Below are 21,098 nucleotides of genomic sequence, written 5' to 3'. Positions count from 1 at the left end.
GCACGACAATGATTTTTAATTCAATGAATGACAGTGCCAAAAACAGCGGCCGCCATTTTACTGAGGCGTGGCCCATCACACAGAGTGTGTACGTGGCGCCATCTTGTGGCTATCCAGAATCATAACAGTCTGCCTCTTCCTCTTCTACACATCCCAATGGTACAATCCAGGATTTACTAATTGGGCGACATTTCATCGGTGTTGTCTGAGAAATTTCAGGTATGTTGTTTATACAGATGTGGTGTTCTACAATATTACATGTAAATATAAACAAAAATAAACAATACTACATGTCGTTCTTTCATTAAAAATTGTATCCATTTTTAAACTGCTGTGGTAGTAGAGGGATAAAATACTTCATTGTGTGATGTTATAGGAAATACACATGAAGTCACAGATATCTTTCAGTAGTAATGCCCACATACCTGAATAATTAATTATAAATTATTTTTTTAATGTATGCAAATGAACAATAATAGACATTATAAAATCTCTCTCTCTCTCTCTCTCTCTCTCTCTGTATATATAATCTATGTAGAGCATGTGTTGTGCTGCAACTGCTGTGGCCATTTTTAACACTGACAAATCGCTTGTCCTGCAAAGGCCTAATAGAGGGCCTATGTGATAAAAATAGTGTGAAATGTTTACCCTTCATATGTCTTGACATTTTTAATTCATTAGAACTGATCCACCATACAGCTGATGTCTGATTTCTGTGCCGGATTCATCACTAGGCAGAAGTTTACATTAAATTATACTGGCCTTTATATCGGGATCATCAGACTTAAGCGCTGACTATATGCGTCCTGCAGCTGCTTTGCTGATAATCCCATTGAAAACATAACAGCTCGTGGTTTAGATGTTGCGATTGAAATCTTATTATCACCGATGATAAAAACACATGCAGGTTGGGATGTCGAGCCTCTGGGTGCTCGGGCACCTGCCTTTTTCTTTTAATTTGTCAGAAGAGTCCCTGTCGATGTAATTTAATAACGTAATCTCACCTTCATTTCACCCTGCCCTGAAATATACACAGAGCCATTTCATATCCATGGATAACCGTCATCTTATCCATCTGTTTCGCCTTTCGAACATATAAGAGCCTGGTCTTGTATAACTTAGAAGTGGTGCATTCAAGCTACAAAGTGGTAAAAAAAAATAAATAAAATAAAAACAACAACCATGGACTCCTACATGAAAGCCTTTCTTGTTGTGTGGTTAGCAACAACCTAGGCAGTTAACGTGCTAAAGATAAATGATTGGCCTGAATGATTCCTGATCCTATGGCGTGTGCGGTCCGACATTTCTTCCATTCATAACTTTAGTTCCGACTAGCTTCGAGGACGCACGGGACTTGAGGAGCAGTGAGGAAAAACAGACAGTAAAACTGGATGCTGTTTAAATGGCAAGGCTGTGTAATGTTCACCTCTATCAAAGTCCTTGTAGTAAAGTCTGTCACCTCGGCGGCCATCTTGGCTACAATCCCTGGTAGTTTGACTAACCCTACTTTCACCCTAACAAGCAAGTCATTCATATCGCTCGTAATTTGTCTCTCGTGGACATGTAGCGACCGCTACTGTTGTTATAAAATGAAATATCGCACTAATAAGTGTGAAAATGATCTCGATTCACATTTAATGAGAGGTCGCATATGACCGGATAAGATGAAACCACGGTTTCAAAGTTTTTCTTCCATTTTTCGTGCGTCACACAGTAAACGGGAACTAATTGCAGGTAGGAACTAAAGTTGCGAGTCTGGAACTGAAGAAATGTTGGACCACAACATGCCGTAGTATTGGTCAGAGGATTTATTCCAGCCAATTGTTTTTTAAATTTGTAGCCTTAGCGCCTCACACCGAATTTGTGTGCCACCGAATTTGTATTTTGTTCTTGTTTAGAAAATGAACTGTTGTTCTTTTTTGCTTGGTTGGTAATGTGTACATTGAGGTAGTTATGCCATTGGTGATATAATGCGTTGCTCGGCCTTGATAGATTTGTTGTCAGGATATTGATAGATGTTAGATTTTACTCCTCCCATCTAACATCACAACCAGCCATCAGCTGTAAAGTCTGTAGTCCTCAATGAGATCTATAAAATCCGTCACTCCGTATATTTTATAATCTCATTTATTACTGAATATGCCAGAATTCAGTGTCTCCTGCATCTCTTCACAAAGCGCTCACACAACTCAAACAAACATTCTGAGCTTATTAAATATATACATCATCTCTCATATGTACAAGTCAGCCCTTTATAACGAGTCGTCTCTTCTTTTTTTTGTTGTTGTTGGCATTTTTATGTCCATTAAGTATGAAAATATAAAAAATATAGCTTCCTCTTCTGTCCTGTTATAAAAAGTTTTAAAAAAAAACAACAGTCCTGTAGGTCTGTGGCGCCCAGCGTTAGGAAGCCGTGTGTGATTTCCTGTTGCGCTTGGCTCGCCGTATTGGAGGGAAGCTGATGAACTCGAAGTGTTTAGGCCGGTCCGAGTTGGGGAAGGGATGGGGGCCTTTGTGGAGCCGCTTGATGAAGTGGACTTCCCTTTGGTTCTCCCTGGTTTTGGAGGCTTTGATGGGTCTTCCTTTCCTAGTGAAGGCAACATACCAGCCATCATACTTGGCATTCTGGAAGGCGGTGTAGTTATTCTCCAGGACGATCTCGGTGAAGATGCAGTCCCTGCCTCTGCCGTTGGCCTACGGGAAAACGGCGATAGGTGATATTATACCACATAATGTTTATATCCTATTAAAATAATGAGAAGCAATGAGTCACATGACGTCCTGCTATCTGACAACACTTTAAATCGAAATGTTTATGGGTTTATCTTCGAGGGCTACTTCTCTTGACCTGTGTAGAATCCTACAGCTGAGCATTTCCATTTCAGAAAGGGTTCCGAACTATAGCCATTTCTAGCAAGCTTAGAACCCTTAACTCTACAGTGAGTTCATTAAGGGTTAAGGGTTAATTTTTTTTCCGTAATTTCCTTATTCCTGCACACTCTGAAAAAAAAATACAGCACAACTCTTAATGTTAATCCTTAAAGTTTCTATATAGACCCCTACAACAAAGTGTTCCCTATAGAAGTGGAACCTGGAAGCCCAGGAAACTCCGACTAACCCTTTCGGATTGTTCTTGACCCAGACAGCAGGTGGCACTATTTCCTGTTTAAAGCCACAACCAAGATGGCGATAACAGTTTTTTTTTTTATTCATATAAAAAAGAAAAAGAAAAAAAAAGGCAACTAAACTTGATACATTTTTTTTCCCCATCTGCATAAACATTCTGAGATAAATCAGTTAAATCTAGGACCTTACAAAGTTCTTCACCATCCCTCTGGGAGAACTTTTAAAAGTTTATGTAGAACCCTATAATATAGGGTCTTTATATATATATATATATATATATATATATATATATATATATATATATATATATATATATATATATATATATATATATATTCCAATTATGCTCTCTGTCTATGCAAACTGTCTTAGTACATGCTACATGTAAAAAAAAAAAAACCCAAAAAGGTTCTTCAAGTTTTCTTAGGCTCCTAAAAGGGTTCTGTTTGGATTTTTTTTTTTTAAATAAGAGTAACATAATCATCAGTACTACTACATGCTCAATAAGAAGGTTCTATACATTACTCTAAAGGGAACTTTCATAATATTGTGTAGAACCCTACAACAGATTCTGTTAAGAATCTAAACACCTTGAACTGTTATAAGAACCTTGAAGGGACCCCTGAAACAGACTCCATGATGTGGTATATTCGCTCATTTAGAATGCTTATGGGTTCTTCAGCTTAATAGTTCTACAACAGAATGTTTTCCTATCAGTAAGGGTTTGAAGCAGAACCATTTTAAGGAATGTAAAAACCCTCATTTATCTGATGAACAAATTATGGACCTTTGTTTTTGGTGCAAGTGTAAGTATGAACTGGGTATGTACAGCATGTGGTTCATGTTTGGTTCTTAAAGGGTTCATTAGGTAATTAAGGGTGCTTATCCTCCTAAAGCTTAGAACTCTTCCTGTCAGAAATGTCCTACTTAGAATGTTTGATGGACCTCAGAACTACAGACGGACGACCAACGAATCCTTAAGAATTCTAAATATTCTAAGAAAACGGGGAAAAAAGAACCATTTAACGTCCTATAAGGACCTTTTTTCCCCGGAGAGTATGTTTTTAAGCTACTAGCTTGGTATAGCTAGTAAAATAGCACACTAAAGTGTTCTCCAGTTTGCAGGCACTATTACATCTTACAGTTTCAGTCACTGGACACTCTTAGAAGAGTAAGTTAGAACTCTTTCTCTATCACAGAAAACATTCGAAGTAGAACCCTTTTAAGAAGCTAAGAACCTTTATTTATCCAGTTAACCATTTAAGAACCCTTGGAGAACCTTTTGGATTGTAATCTTACACAATAATACCAATCATACCGCTCATATAATATCAAATTCTGAGAGTATGTAACTTTCTCTGTGGTTCATAGTCCATAATGCTGTACATGGGTTCTCTGGCTTGGGGTAGAGTACTATTAAGTGCTTTTCTATCAGAAAATAGAACCCCCTTTGGGAAGCTTAGAACCCCTTACCATCCTTGAGGAACCTTTTATTCCTAAGCATGTACCTGTTTTTCTTGTGTTCTTTTGTAAATGTTTCTAAAAGAAGAAAAAAATGTTTAAGGTTTCCTGCACACTCTTATATGGAAATCTTAATAGTTCTTCAGGAACTCTTGAAGATTCCATGTATATACCTAGAAAATGCTTTCCTATTAGAAAGCTTCCAAGTAGAAGCCCCATTAAGAACTTTAGAACCCCTTAACTATTCAAAGAAGCTTGAGGAACCATTTTTTTCCCCAAGCATGAACCAGTTTCCCTATCAGAAAGGGTTCCAAGTATAATCCTTTTTAGTACCCATAATTGAGACAATGAACCATTTTGGGTGATCCTCAAGGAAGCTGAAACAGTTATTTGCTCTGAAAAACTGTTTTGAGGATTCTTTAGGGGAAGTAAATAAGTTATTTGCTCTAAGGAACCTTTTTGAGTGTCCTTTAAGGTGCTTTTTATGAAAGTTAAATAGCTTATATGTTCTAAGGGACCTTCTTGAGCCCTTAGGAACCTTTTAGAGTGTTCTTTAAGGAAGCTAAAAACTTTATTCATCCCACAGAATCTTTTTGAGTGTTCATTAAGTGAGCTAAAAGGTTATTTGCTCTAAATCGTTGTTTAGATTGTTCCTTATGAACCTTTTTGAGTGTTCTTAAGGGAAGGTAAATAAGTTATTTTCCTGTAAGGAACCTTTTTGATTGCTCTTTAGAGAAGGCTTCCTGCACACCCTTAAGAGATATGGAAATCTTCCTAGTTCTTCAGGAACTCTTAAAGAGTCCATGTATATTCCTACACAATGCTTTCCTATCAGAAAGGTTCCAAGTAGAAGCCGCATTAAGAACTTTAAAACCCCTTAACTATTCAAAGAACCATGAGGAACCATTTTTTCCAAGCAGGAATCAGTTTCCCTATCAGGAAGTGTTCCAAGTTTTAATCCTTTTTGGAAGCTTAGAACCCTTAATTGAGCCAATGAACGCTTAAAGAACCGCCGAAGAACCTTTTTTTTCTTCCAAAAACACGTGTTTATTAACAGGAAGTGTCTTCAAATTATGCTCTTCAAACCTCAAATAATTGGTCGTTATTTCCTTCTAAACACGTAGAACCTGTTCAACATTTAGCTAAAGCGTCTTAGTTCTTGGTAAACCGTTTGTGGCTTTATGAAGGGTTCTCTAAGGATTTTTACAAAGCTAACTCTCAAAAATGAGCGAGTTTTGGTAAGTCATAAGAACTGTGCTGTTACGACGTTAGTGTGTACCTTGCCCACCAGCTTTCCTCGCCAGTTCATACAGAGATATCGGCCGCTCTCTGCTCCTTTGATTCGGACCCGACTGCCAAACGTGTCCGTCTCCACATACAGCCTGGCTGCAACCCAAACACACACACACACACACGCACACACTGTTAGTGCTATGACATTGAAGAACAGTGAAAAACAATAACATTGTTGGACCGTTAGAACAGACGCATGTGGTACTTGAGTTCTTTGTAGTACCAATCAAAAAATGGTACCATCCGTTACAAAAGTTTAGTATTATGAAAAAAGGCTATCTTCTGTCTAGCACCTTAAAGGGTCCTTAAAAGTTTCTAACTGCTTTAGGGATTTATGTAGAATCTTACAACGTAAGATTTCTCTTTCAAGAGTCGTTCAAGCACGCTGGGACTCTTACATCTCCAAGGAACCCTCAAGGGACCTTTTTGAGATTCTTTAAGGAAGCTGGAAAGGTAATACGCTTTAAGGAACCTTTCTGAGTAGTCGTTAAGGTCGTTAAGTTAAAACTGCTACATATCCTATAAGGAACCTTCTTGCGTGTTCTTTAAGGAAGCTATAGGGAACCTTTAGGGAAGTTACAACGTTTATTCATCCTACGCATCCATTTTGAATGTTCTTTAAAGAGGATTAAAAAAGGTTATTCGCCACACAGGACCATTCTGGGTGCTCCTCAAGGACGCTGAAAATGTTTTGAGAGTTATTTAGGGGAAGTAAATAAGTTATTTGCTCTAAGGAGCAAAATTTTCAGTGTCCTTTAAGGAAGCTAAAAAGTTTGTGCACCCTCTGCAACCTTTATGGGTGCTTTTTATGAAAATGAAAAAGGTTATATGCTCTAAGGAACCTTCTTGAGTCCTTAGGAACCTTTTAGAGTGTTCTCTAAGGAAAATATTAAACTTTATTCATCCCACAGAACCTTTTTTGAGTGCTCATTAAGGGAGCAAAATGGTTATTTGCTCTAAATAACCCGTTTGATTGTTACTTATGAACCTTTTTTGAGTGTTCTTAAGGGAAGGTTAAAAGGTTTATTCACTTTAGGGAACTCACTCACAGTTCTTTCATGAAGGAAAAAAAGTGTACTAGCTCAGAGTTCCTCGAGGAAGTTTTAAAAATAATTATTTGCACCGAGGAACGTTTTTCAGAGTGCGTTAAGGAAGATATAGGAACCTTTTCTGGAACCTTTTGTAAAAGAGTGTACATATTGGTATTGCGCCATGTTGTAAAAGACTGGTCAGAGTGATACTTTGCAGATTTGTGTAAACAACAACAACAACAACAACGCGATAGACTATACTGTGCATCTCTGTGTGCGCGTGCGCTCCGCTCCTCGCTGCTTTGATGTTTGAAGGCCATTAGCGCTGCTCGCGACACAAAGGCGAGCAATTAGAGAAATATTTGTCGGTCTTTATGCGCGCGCTCTTTGCCTACTGAACTAATCAAAAGCTCTTTATGCGCCGTGATAGCGTCTCTTTCGACCGAAACCCGACGCGAAAATCCGATTACACTCACCGAAAGTGTTGCCGTCCTCCGCGGTGGCGCTCACGCGCTTGCCCTGGATCTGCACGTGGCGCCCGCTGGTGCGGCTGTAGAGCTGGTACACGCGCACCTGCCGCCGGCTGAGCTCGTCCGTCTGCGCGCCCTGCTCCCTCACGTGCTGCTTAAAATCAGGAGAAGGCTCATTCTCCCCCTTTTTTTCACGTAAAGGGAAAACATAAGATCACACGTTTCTCCCTGGCTCTCGTTCTCTAGGCCTACACAGCACTGACTTGTTTACTCTGACGGTAAATAAATAAACAAATACACAACAAACCGCTAAAACGTCTCGAGCTGAAATAACGTTTAAATATATATATATATATATTTAAGTTTTTACTGAGACATTTAGCTTAATTTAACATGAGGATTTCACGCTTAAAGTAAAAGCATAGAAAGCTCGCAGTATGCGTGCACATGCCTGAATATTTTAGAAATAGCCTACAGTAGGCTTGCCTGGTGTTAGATGCGCAATAGTATTGACACCGTGCGTCTTTACGCTCGAAAAAAGCAATGCAATGCTAATATGAGTTTATGCAAAAATAAATAAATAAATAAAATAGTAGACTGAATAAAAATGTGATTGCATGCTAAGCAGACTTACATTTGTGCTTGACATAAATGCATATAATTTAATCTCTCCAGAAAAGTATGATGCGTTATAACCCTATAATACATACACTAGGCCTATATAAGCAGTGTTCCAGAATGAATCTTTAGGAGCAAGATTGCATGAATTTATTCTGTCTAATGAAATGCGTACATGTAGCTTATTTGCGTAGAATATCTTGAAAATGGGAATATTTACCTGTGCATGGCACCAGACGACGAAGAAGTGAAAAGATCTGCAAAAATGTAAAAAGGTAAAAACTTTAAAACTTAGCAGCAACTTTAAACCAAACATGTACAATCTGCTCAGACATGAGATGCGTTTTGTTTGCAGTTTTTTTTTTTTTTTTGTACTTACAAGTAAAAACAGCGCTGGTTAATTCCATACATGTTCTTCTTGAGAATATTTACCCCCCACCAAAAAAATAATATTAAAAAAAAACAACCCCAAAAAATCAGTAGTATTCCAGCGTCTCGTGCATTAAATGATCAGATTCAAATCCATCAGCTAATAATAAATAATCAACACAGTGTCCTCGGAAATTAAGAGAGGAAACCCGAATCAATAAATCCGAATCCTGAGCCGAAATCAGAAGAACACATCTGTAGACAGCGGTGCGGTTCCATCGTATGCTCTAGGGCGTGTTTGTGTCTCCGTGTTATTGGGTGTTTGTTAGTTAACTGTGCTGGCGGCACGCGCTCATAGTGCCGCGGCTGTGCCGGTGTGTGCAGGCTCGTGCTCCGGTTCTTAAAGCGCGCGGCGCGTCTCCGGTCACTCACTGCACCGAAATGACAGACATCCACACAGGTCTCCAGACTGAAGTGACCGCAAACCAATGGTGTTTAAAACCACGCCCCTTAACGCACTACACACCAACCCCAAGTTGTAAGTCACACTGCATCCAAAATCAGGGGTTCTCCAAAAGTTTATTTTATTTTGATTTTTTTATTATTATAATTTTTTTTTTTATTATCCCCAGACAGGGAAGACTAATTAATAATACATATAACACATCTTAATTGTAAATCATAATGGTTGATTACAAATTACAAAAGTCATATATATTATTATTATTAAAATCATATACTTTTTAAAATAAATAAATAAATATATATGATCAATCTTTAGCTCCATTATTAAAACATGTGTCATCATATTTATTAATTTACGAATTTGAGCCTTTTAAGCTATAAATTCTTAACCTTTTCCTTTCCCTATCCACCTAGTCTATGTCCAGGTGTTCAAACATAAAACTTCCCTCTGTAGTCTTTCCTCTCTCTCTCTCTCTCTCTCTCTCTCTCTCTCTCTCTCTCTATATATATATATATATATATATATATATATATATATATATATATATATATATATATATACACTCATACAGCTACACTGGAAAAATTTGCTTTGTTTTTTATTTCATAAACATGATGCGACGTGCACATAGCAATGCCACAGCTGTACACGATTCACAGGGCTTTCAAGCAGTCCATACAAGATTTTGTGTTTTGAAAATCAAGCTAAAAATGCTTGATTTTCCTGCGGCTTTTGATAGGGATTGATAAAACTTGTGGGCTCTATCCAATCATGCAGTTGGACAGAAAAAACAACAACAGCTGGACTGTTTTGATTAGGTTTTTTCAAATTACAGATTCATGTTTAAGTGTTCTAGAGTATAACTATATTTTTATAACTCAATAATAATGATAATAACTTCAGTAGCGGTTAACGTAGACTTCGGCATTTTTAAAAATGGCCGACCCCCCTCGTTTTAAGAAAAGACTTGTGAATGTGGGCAGCCTAAAGTCTCAGTTTTCGGAGGTCGAAAACGCCGGAGTAGCATAGACGACAGGCATAACCCTGGCAAATGTTATGCGTTTTAAAACGAAAACGCACTAGTGTAAACAGGGCCTTACCTTGTTTGCGAATGCACAGAGGTAAAGTTAACTTAGATAGAGTCTGTGCAAATGAACTGTATTATATTATCCACAAATGTATATTTGTGTCTGTTCTGATCACGTCTTAAGAGTTTAGATTTGAGTGACGTCTTCTTCAACTGCACTATATATATGATATATTGCCATAGTCGACGGAAGCTGAGTGGTAAATCAATCGCTTTCCTAGATTGATTAAAAGAATCAAATCAGAATCAAAGAATCAATTCAGTTAAATGAGTCATAATCAAGACTGCACAATCAAGTACAAACTACATTGCATTGTTCTGTCAGATTTAAACAGACTTAAGTAAAGCAGTACGGTTTATTTACACAAAAGCGAAACTCTGATGTGACCTGAAACTGCCAGTTTCGCCCTGGCCTCTAATTTTCTATCCGATCTAATGGATGATTAAAGTCCGTCATTTCAAATCAGCTGTGATGCATTCAGGTCATCGTCGTCCACTGTATTTAAAGCTTTTAAGGCTTTTTTCCTTCAGGAAGGGGCGGGGCAGCGGATGTTTGTTAGGCCCCACGGCTCACACCTTTTGCTAACGTGGCAGCCCCTAATAAGGAAACAATGGGGCCTTTTAATCATTGGCGTCCAGCTGGCTTTTGTTAGTTTATGCTGGAATCAACATCAGGGCCTCACGCTACATGGCTAACAGGATGCTCACTTTCCGACGCATACTTAGTAGATGCCTCCCAGCAATTAGTGCTATCTTGCTAAAGTGTATGGAAATGGGAATGCCACTTGGCCCTTCAAAAGATTTCCCATCCCAGTTTGATTCTGCTGCCTTATTAAAATATTGTTGGACCAAACTAGAATGTTTGCATTTGTGATTTAGAGATTGCATTAAGAAGATTAGTATCTATGTTAGTACATAAATGGTCGGATATATAGGTATAATTAAGGTTAAGATGTTAATTCGTTTGTCTGATGAGATACGGCACTCGGATAATCGCTGCGTTTTAGCTGATTTCCTCTTTGCACGGTTGTTAGCGTGTCATTTGTGTTGGGATGGCCATTGGCGTGTTCTCCACCCATCAGTTTGTATTTGGTTGAGGAGGACAGATCAATGCTTGATAAACACCCCAGACTGACGTGTCATTGGTGTGAACCATCAGATGTGTTAAAAACACGTGAGAAAACTCTGCGGGTTACAAAAAACTCCGATTCCTGCTGTTTGATTTACGGTATTAAAAAAAAACAAACCCCTGATCTGAAGTAGGGACAAACAGTTTCTACAGACCAATCCTGATAGAACCTAGGGTTAAGGTTAGTCAGTCCTCACCGTTCATTATAGTGCTTCCTGAGCCGTTCTGATGTGATAAGTACCTGTGCTTTAAAGCAGCCACGCCCTCCTAAACCAATACAGAGAAGACAGAACGAGACATTCGACGCTGGCCGGCGTCCCAGAGCTGAGGATGTGGAAAGGACAGAGAGCTTTAGCGCTACCTCTGGATTCCTCTCAGACCCAGCAGGATGCCGAGGGTGGCGGCCATGGCGTGCTTTTGGAAGTGGCAGAGTAAAAGAGAGTGGTGACGGGTTCTACTCGTCTACCCTGTTCTCCATCCCCCAGCCCTCATTTCGTTTACAAAGTGGCGGAGCGATCTAAGACCCTGCAACCTGATCTTATTTATTTGCGTCTTGGCTAGTTTTACTGGTGTTAACTCTACGATGGAAATAACCCAACAAGCACATAGCAACAACAGCAGATTAGTCCTGGTCCTAGAGCCCTACTTACCCAGAATACATGCTATCTATAAAAAATATAACCTGCCCTACCATGATAAATATCTACACATTACTAACAACGGCTCAATGTCTCATATTTTGCAGATTGGATTGGATCGCATCATTCATGCTAGTTAGCAAAGTTAACAGCCACGTCATATACAACCCATTCCCATACACACAGGCAACCGTTCATAATATTTTGATTATATGTCACTATCTTCGCGCTACGCTAACAAACATTAGTGAGATCTTAATGTCATGTTTTCAATCTAATTTTCAATGGGCGGAAAATTTTAATCAGTGACGAAGAAATAATGTAAAATGTTACCCTTAATATTAATGTTAAACCTTGTAATTTTTGCCCTTGCATTGGTAACCGGTGGGATCTTTGGGTCGTTCTAACTATTACCTGATAGCGATCTATCTGTGGCCGCATCCAAGTGAAGCAAGTGAAAGGTCGATTGGTGGTCTAACAGCTTAAGCTACATCGTAAAATACAACTGGCATAAAGAACAACTGGCTACTCTTTTCTGACCCCGCAAAAATAGAGACAAAGCCTCGAAAAAGTGGGTGGTCCTCTGTTTCGTGGAGAAAAAAAAAAAAGAACTTTGAGAGAGGGTGGGGAAAAAAAATGTGGAATCTCACTGCCATGCTACTGTTTTGTCCTTGCTAGCTCATTGGACGTCCTCTTGAATGTACAGTGGGCCTGATCTTCGATGGAACATACCTGGGTCCAAATTGATGCAGATTTAAATGCATGATTTGATTTCTCCACTAATAAAGAACTCACACTGGATAAATGGCTGATTATTACAGGGTCTGCTGCTGACCCTTAGTTTTACCCCAGCCATTTGCAAGCTGACCATTTGAGCTTGCCAAATTTGACACAGCTGACACAGGCAATAAATTTGAACTAGTTCCCCCACCCCCTTGATCCCTAATGAGGCCTAGCCCCCCCCCAACACCTAGGTAAAATCAGAGAGGACATGTCTCGATCCAAACCGTGTGATATCTTTGATTTAGTATGGTCGATCTGCATTTATACTATTCTGCTTACTTTTCATTCATTTAATGGAGTTAGCTGGATGCTCTTGTGTTTTAAGGAAGACTCATATTTAAAGTTGTCATCATAAAGCAGGATAATGTGATGGCAAAGCTAAGATGGCAATTTACAGTGGCGACTGGCCTAACACGCACGTTATATAGGTAGTAAAACTATACTTTATTAGCAAAAATCAGATGATTATGGATGGTCCTGGTCCTGGTGTGAGTCCACCTTGGTGGAATTTTTGTGTTTCAAAGGCATCTAGTTTGGTGAAACAATTCTTTAAGAAATTAGCAAGGTAAAGAATTTTTGGAGGGGACTTTGGAGGGAACTAGGGTTCTTTGGATAGTTAGCTTCCTAAAGATGGAAGCCCACTGTTGTAGGCTTCTATACAAAATCCGCAAGGATCAACCCAATGGGACAAACCATCGAACCCTTAAGCATGCTATCCTTTTCTTCACGATGGAAGACACGACAGCCTTCTTGGTTTTATTGGCTCACACGTCTATATTTTGTTAATTTGTGGAGCTGAGATTCATCTGACTGAAATGAACTTGTACTACAATCCAATTGATTTCCCATGTTTCCAAGAAATTCTTTTTTTTGCCAGTTTTTACACGCGTTTGGTTTCACCACTCCTTAACACAGGTTTGCGAATGTTCCTATATTTAAGTTAGTACATTCATTACATTCAATCACACTGCAAGTTGTTTAAGTGTTCTTTGGGTGATTAATGGTCCTACCGTTAACGTTTCTTAATGAAAAATGTGGGATCTTAGGGGTTTTGGGTGTTCTTAGCACCTGAAGAATGCTTTCATGATTTAACTTCCAAATGCAATGTTGTACCAGGTCAGAACCTCAGATATACGAATTATTATACGCAGCTTCCAACAAACGACAGATTGATGTCACCAGTTGTTACACACATAAACCGAGGGTTGATTTTATAATGTAAAATGAAAAGTTCCAGTGTGGAAATATAAAAAAAAATTGTACAAATTACGACAGAACCTGCAGTAATTTATTGGTTGCCAGTAAAACACAGTAAATGTACAATAAATAAGGTCATTACTGTACTCTGGACAGAATATCAATGCATGGTTCCATTAATATATTGTAAATTACAATCAAATAAAAATATAGTCTAATACATATAATCATTTGGCTGATGCTTTTATCCAAAGTGTCCTACAAGTGAAGCAGTGTATTACTGAGCTGTAATTTAATGTGTGTCTGAATATGGCGCGAGTGTGATCAAATGTAAGCGAAGGCCGATGAAGACATGAATCCTCACCGAGGCCGTGAAATCTCCGAGCTGTCTAATAGAATGGACTTACGTCTCCGCTGGGACACATCGGTCACTCCTGTCCTGGAGCAGAACCAATCTCTAATAAACGACTATTTTTCCAAAAGCTGCGTCTTAGAGGTCGCATTTTTAAGATGCTTCTTTCTTTTTCAGCCGTGTTCGATTAAAATTGCACTTGCACTGTTTTCAAAACCGGCCCCCTTTTGGAATACCTGAAAAATGACGATTTGTAAAACGTTATTTATTTTAATCTACATGATTTGAAGTCACGCGTCAGTCTCCAAGAGCACATTCTGCTCAATGTGGGGTTTGATCTGGGCTGCGTCAGACGGTCATCCTGCAGCAGCATTACGGCTTTGACCCGACCTCTCAGGTCCAGCCACACACACACACACACACACACACACTCATGAAAACACACACGTTCCTCGAGAATATTCGCTGCACGCTGACATTTTGCTCCTTAAAAATAACACAGATGTTTCAGTGATTGTGGACATGCTAGCTGAGACATGTCCCTTCCCCCGGTTCTGGCTGTTTTTACTGTTGCTGGATGAGAGACTGCAGACTGAATCTGGGTCTCGGGGGTCTGAGACGTTTCGAGAATGTCTGTGTGATAATCAAGACTTTATACTCTTTTTGAGTGATTGACATGTAATGACGACAAGTCCTACAGCACTGTGCTATAGCTTTGGACAAATATAATATGTATCATCAGATCAGTTTGGACATCTTGGGGCCTGCCTTGACTTCACTTTATACCACAGAGCAGTTGAATTCTTGATTCTGATTGGTTAGAAGATCCATCTATTTTCTATACCGCTTATCCTACAGGGGAACCTGGAGCCTATCCCAGGGAGCATCGGGTACAAGGCGGGGTTCACCCTGGACAGGGTGCCAATCTGTCGCAGGGCACACTCACGTACACACTCACCCACTACGGACACTTTGGACATGCCAATCAATCTACATTGCATGTCTTTGGACTGGTGGAGGAAACCGGAGTACCCGGAAGAAACCCCGGCAGAACGTGGAGAACATGCAAACTCCGCACACGCAGTGCAGAGGCGGGAATCGAACCCCTAGGAGGTGTGAGGCGAACGTGCTAACCGCTAAGCCACCACCGTGCACAATATTATCATGAACACCTAAAAATATTACTAATACTAAACTCCTTACAGTTATGATTCAGCTCCGAGTCATGTGACTTGTAGGAATAGTTTTATTTCTACTCTGTTTCATTCTCTCTAAATAAATGCCTCTAGGTGAACAGTATTATTATTATCGAGGTCCAGAACGAGATTTCTTTTTTCAATACTATTTTCACATCTTGTCCAACAACAAACTGCTCTAGCCGACCAATAGCTGGAAATTCCCTCCGATAAAATTAGCCCATGAAACATCTCTCTGCATTTCTCACACATTAACACCTCCACAGAGTCTGGGCTCAGAGACACTCTGCCATGCCCCACCCAGAAAGCACAACGAAAATAAAACCTAACGTTAAAACACGCAGCCCGAGTACTGACTGGAATGTTTTCTGAGAATATTTTTCCGTATGAAAATCACATCATAATTTATTGGTGAAAAACTGACTATCATCAAGTACTCAATGTGCCAGACCGCATATTACAGTGACCCTCGACGAGGCCGCTGTGGGTGTCGTGACTTTTCGGCTGCTCTGTTTGGAGTGGATTTGAGCAGCTGTCTAGCCGTCGGCTCCACCCTTCCTCTCTCCCTCGCTCTGATCTTGCCGCAGTTCACACCTGATCACAAACCGCTGCACTTCACCCAGGAATTTTCCATTTTCTATTTTCACCCGCCGCTAGTCCCCTAACCCTGTACACCCCCTCCACACCCATCACCACCACAAAAACCACACGCACAAGTGTCCTTCCACAAGTGGGCAACTTCAGATATCAACATCACACACACACACACACACACACAACACACACCAACAAACGAATGCTAGACTGCCACTGGGCAAAAACATATAATATACAGTAGACTTGTACTTAATACACTTCACACAATTCTCTATTAGTTACCAACAAGACCGGATTATCTATATATGGGATTGGGCAAAAAATAAATAAATAAATAGATAGATAGATAGATAGAGAGAAATACGACAGTGGTTAAAGGTTCTGGGTTACTGATCAGAAGGTCGGGAGTTCAAGCCCCCAGCACTGCCATGCTACCACTGTTGGGCCCTTGGGCAAGGCCCTTAATTGCTCAGTTGTATAAATGAGATAATGTAAGTCGCTCTGGATAAGGGCATCTGCCAAATGCTGTAAATGTAATGTAAAAATATATGTATATAAACAATTGCGATTGGTGTATGTGCCCCCCGCCCCAAAATCAGAGCCCACATCGACACAGTGCTACTGGTGCCAATCTATCACATAAGACAAATTCCAAATGGATAGGTATCAGCCAGTTGGTTGTGCAAAACACAAACTAAAAAAAGAATAAACTATCACGGTACATAGCCACCCTTCACAGTGTACCCGCAATCGCAAGTGTTTTTTTCCTTTGGATGTAGAAAATTATTATAATTTAATTAACGACTTTGCATGCACAAAGTCAAGAAAGAAGACAAAACCTGTGTTTTGATTGCAATCGTCTGACATCCATGAGAGCAGAGTATTTTCTGAACGAAAGATCAAAAGGTTCAACAATAGACAATTTTACACAGCCTTCTTTGCTCGTATTTACCAATGTTAGTGGAGGGCACTGTGTATATAGTTGAGTTCCCATTGAGTTCCCATCCATGAGTTCCCATCCATGTTGACTCTGGACCCATACTTTGTCATACAGGGTGATGGCATGTGGACTCACAAAACCCCAACTAGCTAGTAGTTTGAGTTTATTCAAGAGAAAAAATGCATACAGGACAAGTAAAGACCTTTCTTCCCTGGACCGAATAGGTTCACCAAAACCTCATCACGGGACACAAGCCCTGGGGGAAGTGTCTGCATGCAAGTGACCATGCAGGCCATGTAATCTGGTCAGGCTCAGTCAAAGAAGCCACATGTGACAATTTGGGCCAAACATGTGCAAGGTCCATAGTTGCGGTATGGTCCAATGCCCATGAAGGAAAGGGAAAAGGTGCATGGATGCTTGTTGTCATGGGTCTTGATACAGATATTGTTGGATTCACATTCACACATATGGATCCATACTTCTTAATGAGTGGTAACGGCGTACTGATACATACGAACGGCAATGTGGATGGAGTTCATCCTAGAAGACATGATGATTGTCTCAATTCAAAGGTCCACCTACAGATTCCACTGTTTGGAGAATTTGATGGAGAACTCTGATATAGAATTTCAGTGCACATGTTGTCAGGGACTGGGAAATTTGGAGTGGAGGAATTGGGAGTAGTGGCCTGACTGATCTGAATATGACTGGTGAGATTTCATTGGACTTCTGTGCCAGTCATGATTTTAGTGTTAAACCTAGCTTGTTGGTGACTGTCATGACAGCAACTGGGAACCCTGTGGTGGACACCAGCTGTGAAGGAGGCTGGCAAGTGGAGGAAAGAGACTTTTGGGTTCACTTTTGGGACCTGCAGACTGGTACCAATAAGTGAAAAGGACGGTTGTTACTGTGGTTGCTAAATCAAAAGCGATGGCACGGGAGGGGTTTGGAGTGCCTCTGGACTGACAAACAGAGGTGGTAGTCCCCAACTTTATGACAGGTGACTAAAAGGTTTGTGTTAATTACTGGGATGTCATACTTGTCAGGGTACTGATAGTAGAACCTCTGATCCAGGAGGCATGATTTGGAGATAGAACATGTCTTGATGTGTGTGTAGTATGTTCTATGGGTATTGCCTTCTGCTGCAGAAATTCACACCATCATATCTGACCTTGTCCTCAGAAAGGATAACCGATTCTCTTGCTTTCTGAGGTTTGACTTGCCAAAGGTAAAGATTTCCCCTGCAGTGATCAGGTCAGGTGTGTTCGTTCTCGGATTGTCCAGCCATGGGGTCAGCAGTCGTGGGAACCTGCTCTGCTTTATTCGGGTCAGTCACAATGCCCTCTTACCTGTGGCTGACCCCTGCTAGGAGAACGTGTGACCTCCCCCGTGTCAATCCTCACCCCTCTTCTCTCTCATCCCTTCGTTCTCTTCAATCAGCTCTCCACCTCAGCAATCTACAGCGGCATCTTTCAACCGCCCTCTCACTCGGCGAGGGGCCAAGAGCGCCATTCAAAAAAGTTCAGAGCCTGACTGAGGATGGAAAAGTGAGTAATAGTTTTTTTTTTTTTGGTAAATCCTACCGGAATTGGAGGGTTGATGTGGTTAGCGCGCTACTCGAAAGGTCACTTGTTTACGAGGCGATTCAAGGAGCTGTGTTGGAATAAATGGCTTCCTGAACAAATTGCTAACATTTATGAGTTGTCGTAGTTGCATGGGTTTTTGTTTATATTTTCATTTATAAGTTTCACAGACAATTTTATCCAATTCGACTGGTTTAGTAGAAAACAATCCAAGCACAGAGATTATGGTCGAAACCTCAGTTGAACGTTAAGGGCTCGGCTTAAAGAGTAATATTTGTTTTCTGAAAGTCCTGAGAGCTGAACTCAAAACCTCCAATTCACTCGTGCAGAACTTTGAGCAGAATATTTTTTGCACTGTAAAGCTAGATAAGTCCATTTAACTCAAAAAATTTGAGGAAACTAATTACCTCAACATTTTTAAATTCACAAATCAATTTCTTTAAGCCAAATACATTTAAATATAACAAGAATTCATTGTAAATGACAAAGTTTGAGTAAAATTTTTTTGTTATATTTAAGTGTACTTGGCTTAAAGAAATTGATGGATCAACTTTTTTGAAAATGTTGAGGTAATGAGTTTCCTCAAATTGTTTGAGCTAAATGGACTATCCGGCTTACGATGATGTTTTAACAAAACACGTGCACGTTCCTATCATATTTAAGTACGTCTTGTTTAACATCTTCAAGTAAAGATATTTTGAATCTAACCCGAATCGATGTCTTGTCTAGATTTAGATCGGAAATTGAATTGAAATATTCAAAGAAGTCTGCAAATACAGTGGTTTAGTTATTGGGTGAAATACATGTTTATTTATTATCCATATTTACTTACCAATGATGTGTAAACTGCAATGAAACATGAAAATAATCTCTTCACCGGCTGTGCTGATAAAGTAAGTAATAATCCAGAAATTTAGGACTTGTAGGACTAATGCTAAAATGCCAAAATCAAGTGAAAAGGCGTGAGACCCTGTACTGAGAAAATAAGGGACGAGCTTTATTAACGCAGGTGTGTCCTACTGTAGGGCTAATGATGAAAGATAGAACAAAGAGAACAAACATGAGCTTGATTTTCTTTCTTAGTTATTTTCGCATCCAGTACCTTAATAGCATTAACATACCAAATACCGTTCGCCTATTCTTTGAAATCCGAGAGTGTTTGAAACGTTAGCATTCTGTTATTTTGGAGTTATCATTCATTGGCGGATCTGTCTCGGTGCACACAGTGCCCAAGTCAAACATACACCGTAACGCTGGGAGTGATGGAGAGCGAGGCTTTGATGCCGGCAGGAGTGTGTGCGTGTGAGGTCGGAGAGAGAGCGGCGTAACCGAACACCACCTCAGACAGCACTTAAACCCTTAGAGAGAGAGAGAGAGAGAGAGAGAGAGAGAGAGAGAGAGACGCACACACATAGCCTCGCAGACGTACACAGCTCCTTTTCCTTCCTCACCTGTGCGGACATGTGCACCAAAGCAAGTTCCTGCAGGAGCCACGACTCGGCCAGCGAGGGGCCGCGCTCTTCTGGGGCCATGAGTGATGCGCTCCACACCTTCCTGGATGAAAACGGTCGTCTACTTAACTCGGCGTGTTCGAGGCGTGCACGCAAGCTAGCGTTCAAACATGCCATACAGATGTGTAATAAACACTTGAAGCTCAGTTTACAAAAACACATCTGCATCTGACGCATTGATGGGTTACGATATCACCGCGCTGTTGAATTCTCAAATCTGATTGGTCAGAAGGTGTCCAGAATGTCTTCATAATCGTTGACATGGTGAAGTTTTCTGCGAGGAGACGTTTAGACGTCTCCGGTATCAGTGCGGAGGAGTTTACGCCTTGGGTTTTCTTGGTAACGTGACCAGGGAACGACGAGGATGCGATAAACTAAGCGACTACAACTATAAATGGATAAAAAGTACGATGTGTAATCAATAATCAATTGAAACGTTTTAATCGTTGGTGAAGCACTTGCTGTTATAAGGAATGTTTTCGGGTTGTAACAGCAGCTCACTTTCGAGAGTAGAATTGTGGGCGGGATTAAAAAAAACAACCGTATGAAAATTTTATGTCAAGGTTTTTTGGTTTGTTTGTTTTGTTTTTGCCACCGCCGTGTCTCCATATTTCTTTTCACACGCCAGTCATATCCTTACGCGTGATCCCGTTTCACAAAAAACGTGTCCGATAATCCATTTCGCGTCGTCTTGAACGTATTTTTAAACGTAGAATAAACCGACAAATCTTCAACAGCTTACATCATATCGCAAATATTAAATCATTTTCAAAAGGTTTTTTTTTTTTAAAAGTCGTATTTTTCCTGCCACAATGAAACCGACGATCGAACAGCTTATTTTATTCGATAACCGTAAAAACACCTGGCCTGTATTTCAAACAATATCAGATACGTTATCTGGCTAGCCGCTTAGCACGCAGGTTCCGCAGATCGAAGTTTGCAAATACGTGTGTTAATTTTGGCCTTTTACTTTTATCTTGCTTCTGTAACCCATCCTAAATGGGAAGATTCCCGATAAAAGTGTTTTTGTGGAACGGCGCATGATGATTATAAACCCGTACGATCGCGTGCACGTTACAAATAGTTCAGCGGTGAGGTGCGGGTTTGTGACCATTCCTTTGGGTGAAATCGAATAAAATTCCGCTATTAGCCTTCGTCCTCTCCGATTGGTCGCTGTCGTGTGATAGGGCAGAGCTAGCTAGTGGTAATAAATAATATATAAATAAATAACTCTATTAGAGTTCCATCAAT

General features: G+C 40.1%; 2 protein-coding genes across 4 annotated transcripts in view; both read right to left on the bottom strand.

Annotated features, from left to right (window-relative positions):
* Positions 1-21,098, bottom strand: part of tubb2b (tubulin, beta 2b) — a 118,818-nt gene that overhangs the window by 11,239 nt on the left and 86,481 nt on the right. The window lies entirely within an intron of this gene.
* On the bottom strand, positions 1,680-8,786 carry fgf17 (fibroblast growth factor 17). Of its 3 annotated transcripts, none has more exons than XM_017467339.3 (5): positions 8,379-8,786; positions 8,220-8,256; positions 7,388-7,565; positions 5,867-5,973; positions 1,680-2,694 (listed from the first exon to the last, which is right to left on the bottom strand). In XM_017467339.3, exons 1-5 carry the CDS (start codon positions 8,408-8,410, stop codon positions 2,404-2,406), a joined length of 645 nt encoding a protein of 214 aa, XP_017322828.2. In that variant the 5' UTR covers positions 8,411-8,786; the 3' UTR covers positions 1,680-2,403. The 3 variants fall into 3 exon arrangements, with proteins under 3 accessions (XP_017322828.2, XP_053536068.1, XP_017322830.2); XM_053680093.1 differs by having other exon boundaries at positions 7,388-7,535; XM_017467341.3 differs by having other exon boundaries at positions 7,388-7,532.

Source organism: Ictalurus punctatus, chromosome 5, assembly GCF_001660625.3.
Source record: "Ictalurus punctatus breed USDA103 chromosome 5, Coco_2.0, whole genome shotgun sequence".
Lineage (NCBI taxonomy): Eukaryota > Metazoa > Chordata > Actinopteri > Siluriformes > Ictaluridae > Ictalurus > Ictalurus punctatus.
The sequence above is the reverse complement of the archived record's forward strand: the minus strand, read 5'-3'. Positions and strand labels throughout refer to the sequence as shown.